General features: G+C 34.8%; 1 protein-coding gene across 1 annotated transcript; it reads left to right on the top strand.

Moving 5' to 3' along the window:
* Window positions 1–474: 474 nt before the first annotated feature.
* Window positions 475–2341, top strand: LOC109120463 (uncharacterized). The gene is made up of 3 exons (XM_026031718.2): window positions 475–1851; window positions 1963–2043; window positions 2166–2341. The coding sequence occupies exons 1-3, from the start codon at window positions 687–689 to the stop codon at window positions 2198–2200; spliced, it is 1281 nt and encodes a 426-aa protein (XP_025887503.2). The 5' UTR covers window positions 475–686; the 3' UTR covers window positions 2201–2341.
* Window positions 2342–2953: the final 612 nt, after the last annotated feature.

Below are 2953 nucleotides of genomic sequence, written 5' to 3'. Positions count from 1 at the left end.
TCCGATAAAAAAAAAATCATTTTTGCCATTTTCTCTATACATAAGCATTAACCAGAATAAAAATAAAAATTTTCAACTTCATGACCATTAAAAAGAAAAGAAAAAAAAACTTCACGAATATCATTCACTCTATTATCCATATTATTTTTCACTTACAAACTTCAGTCCAAAATTGTTAAAAAAAAACACAAAAAGACAGACAAATAGGTTCTACCAAGCTACTTCTGACAAGCATATTGCCGATGAATTAAATTAATAGACAAGTTACTCTCATCGTTTCATAAAAAATAATCTGTTTTGATTTAACACAGAGTTTAAGAATATAAAAAGACTTGAATTTTGTGGTCCTAAATTAAAGTTAGGTCAAATGTATTAGAGATTGTAAATAATTAACTAGATTAGTTGATAGTTAGTTAATATTTAGTTGATAGTTAGTTGATAGTTAGTTAGGATATATTGAGAAGATTCTAGAAGATGGTTTTCTTGTAAATAAGTCACTTAATACATGTGTATATATATGTAAAGAGTAATACATTGTGGTTGAACTGATCAATAATAAAATTGTGATTGCTTCTTCCTCCATAATTCAATTGTGCAATCAGATTCAGTTTCCTTCATGATATCAGAGCTTAGGGATTGAGATCTGTTAAATTCTGTTCAATTCTGTAGCTTACAGTTGATGATCAATGGCGAAGAAGATAGATCATGATCATCCTCTGTTTCTGGGATCTTCCGATGTACCAGGGGCAGTGCAAATTGGGATACAGCTTACTGGAATGGAGAATTATACGTTATGGAGTCGGGCGATGCAATTGAATTTGCTCACGAAGAACAAGTTAGGATTCATAGATGGCAGCATACAAAGAGATGGTTTCACGACTGAAATTGAGAAGAAACAGTGGGACAGATTTAATGCAATGGTCCTGTCATGGATTATGAGCAATGTTAGCAAGGATTTGGTCAATGAAATTCTTTTTCGATCAAATGCAGCTCAAGTTTGGTTAGATCTGCAGGAACGATTTGATAAAGTCAATATGTCCAGAATTTTTCATCTTCACAAAGCCATAGTTACACATACTCAAGGTATTTCCCCTGTTTCAGTTTATTATTCAAAGATGAAAGACCTTTGGGATGAATTCGATTCAATAGTTCCTCCTCCATCTTGCGAATGTGTTAAATCGAAGGATTATTCTGATAGTATGGATAGGCAGAAGTTTTTACAGTTTCTTATGGGTTTGAATGAAAGCTATGCACAAGCTAGAAGCCAGATACTTATGCTAAATCCACCACCCAGTGTTAATCAATGTTATGCCATGATTGTACAAGATGAGAGTCAACGTGAACTCAGCGGTGAATATTCTGGTGGAGGCATCACTGATCCTACTGCATTATTGACAAATAAGTCAGGTAGTTATCAATTTGGAGGATCAGGTTCTAGAGGAAAAGGAGGTAGAAGTTATGGATCTAGTCGTCAACAAAGAGGAGGTGGTTCTTATTGTGATCATTGTGAAATGAGAGGACATACCAGAGAAGATTGTAACAAATTAAAGCACTGTACTCATTGTAATATGCAGGGTCATACAAAGGATATATGTTTTCAATTAATTGGATATCCTTCAGATTGGAAAGGAAAGAAAAGAGTTAATATTGTACAAGCTTCAACAGCAGAAGGGATTTCACAAATGCAAGGACAACAGAGATCTGAAGTTGAATCTCAATTTGGACCAAGTACAAGTCGAGGAGTTGGACCTGTTTCTTACTTCACGCCAAATCAATATAATCAGATATTACAAATGCTGAAGAAACACAACATGAATGAGATTAATGCACATATGGCAGGTACATTTGCAGGTACTTCTTTTTGTAATGCTGCAGCTAATTGTTCTTCAGATTGGATAGTGGATAGTGGAGCATCTAATCACATGGTTAGAGATCTTACCTTATTGAAACCTGGATCTTCAGTAAAAAATCCAGGAAGGGTTCAGTTAGCTAATGGTGACACAACACTCATTACCAATTCAGGCAGTTCTCAACTTAAAGGAGGTGATGTTATAGAAGATGTTTTATGTGCACCTGATTTTAAGTTCAATCTCTTATCAGTGTCAAAGCTGACTAAGGAATTGAATTGTTGTATTGTATTTTATCCTGATTTCTTCTTCATTCAGGATCTCTTCACTGGGAAAGTGAAGGAGATTGGTGAAGAGGAAGATGGACTGTACATGTTGAAGAATCAAGATCGATTTTCACATAGATCAAAGTCATTTGTTGCAGCAAGAGGATGTGAGGATGAAGTATTGTGGCATCAAAGATTAGGCCATGTGCCTTTGAATGTGATTAGAAAAATCAGTATGCTTAAGCTCCATAAGAGTTCTGTCATGAGTCATTGTGATGTATGTCCATTAGCAAGACAAATTCGACTTCCATTTCATGCTAGTAGCAATAGAAGTACTAGATGTTTTGATCTAATTCACATGGATGTATGGGGGCCTTATAAAGTCTCTACACATAATAACATGAGATTTTTCCTTACATTAGTTGATGATCATTCCAGATGGACTTGGGTATTCTTGCTTCATCTCAAGTCAAATGTTTCTACTATACTTAGACAATTTATTTTGATGGTTAAAACTCAGTTTGATATACAAATTAAGGCTGTGAGATCAGATAATGGAGGGGAGTTCTTCAATTCTCAATGTGTTGATTTGTTCACTAATCATGGAATCATACATCAGAGTTCTTGTCCACACACACCTCAACAGAATGGTGTGGTGGAAAGAAAACATAGACACATCTTGGAAACGGCTAGAGCAATCAGATTTCAAGGACACATACCTATTAGATTATGGGGAGAGTGCATATTAACAGCTGTGCACATTATCAATAGAATTCCTTTATCTGTTTTGCATAATGTATCTCCTTTTGAGGTACTATTTGGAAAACAACCTGATATAGC

Source organism: Solanum lycopersicum, chromosome 6, assembly GCF_036512215.1.
Source record: "Solanum lycopersicum chromosome 6, SLM_r2.1".
In the NCBI taxonomy this organism is placed as follows: Eukaryota; Viridiplantae; Streptophyta; class Magnoliopsida; order Solanales; family Solanaceae; genus Solanum; species Solanum lycopersicum.
This window is presented reverse-complemented; position numbering and strand designations above follow the sequence as displayed.

Excerpts from the sequence above, each read along its gene's own strand:
- LOC109120463 (XM_026031718.2), top strand. The coding sequence starts at position 687 with ATGGCGAAGAAGATAGATCATGATCATCCTCTGTTTCTGGGATCTTCC. Across the intron at positions 1,852-1,962 it reads TATGGCAGGTACATTTGCAG|TAAAAAATCCAGGAAGGGTT; the intron begins GTACTTCTTTTT and ends CTGGATCTTCAG. Across the intron at positions 2,044-2,165 it reads CAGTTCTCAACTTAAAGGAG|GATCTCTTCACTGGGAAAGT; the intron begins GTGATGTTATAG and ends TTCTTCATTCAG.